Below are 874 nucleotides of genomic sequence, written 5' to 3'. Positions count from 1 at the left end.
GAAAAAAAAAACAATTTATTACCTATTGTTCTGTTTCCATTTTTCCCATTAAATGTTGAACGAAAAAGAGTAAATGGCTTCTGGCAATCCCACCCTGGTCACTGAGTTCATTCTCTTGGGTGTCTCAGACCGTCCAGAGCTCCAGATTCCCCTCTTCCTGGTCTTCCTGGGGATCTATGGACTGACTGGGACAGGAAACCTGTGCATCATCACCCTCACCAGTGTTGACTCCCAACTTCAAACCATCATGTACTTTTTCCTCCGTCACTTGGCTGTCTTCAGTCTTGGCAATTCTACCACCATTGTCCCTACAATGCTGGTTAACTTCTCGCTTACCAAGAAAACCATATCTTACTATGGATGTGCAGCCCAGCTGGGTGGATTCTTAGTGTTCACCGTGTCTGAGATTTTCATGCTGTCAGCAATGGCCTATGACCGCTATGTGGCTATTTGCAGCCCCCTGCTGTACATGGTGCTGGTGTCTCCGCAGATCTGCCGTCTGCTGGTTTTCCTCACATACCTCCAAAGTCTGACCACAGCAGTGACTGTCACTTGCTGTGTGTTCTCCTTGTCATTCTGCTCTTCCAACATAATCCACCATTTCTACTGTGATGATGTTCCTTTGTTAGCTTTGTCCTGTTCTAAAACCTACATTCCAGAAACAGCAGTATTTACCTTTTTAGAAACCAACTTATGTTTCTCCATGACTGTTATTCTCATATCCTACTTCAACATTGTCCTTGCCATTCTGAGGATACGTTCCTCACAGGGACGACAAAAAGCCTTTTCCACCTGCGCTTCTCACTTAATGGCTGTCTCTGTGTTCTACGGGACTCTTCTTTTCATGTATTTGCAACCAAGGACCAACCACTCA

General features: G+C 45.1%; 1 protein-coding gene across 1 annotated transcript; it reads left to right on the top strand.

Moving 5' to 3' along the window:
• Window positions 1-73: 73 nt before the first annotated feature.
• Window positions 74-871, top strand: LOC103584727 (olfactory receptor 8J2-like; the record flags this gene model as incomplete). The annotated part of the gene is made up of 1 exon (XM_008565618.1): window positions 74-871. A coding segment is annotated over exon 1 (798 nt), but the record flags the coding sequence as incomplete, so codon positions are not given.
• Window positions 872-874: the final 3 nt, after the last annotated feature.

Source organism: Galeopterus variegatus, unplaced genomic scaffold (assembly GCF_000696425.1).
Source record: "Galeopterus variegatus unplaced genomic scaffold, G_variegatus-3.0.2 Scaffold92930, whole genome shotgun sequence".
Taxonomy (NCBI): domain Eukaryota; kingdom Metazoa; phylum Chordata; class Mammalia; order Dermoptera; family Cynocephalidae; genus Galeopterus; species Galeopterus variegatus.
Note: the sequence above shows the minus strand (reverse complement) of the source record. Positions and strands in the feature narration are given on the sequence as shown.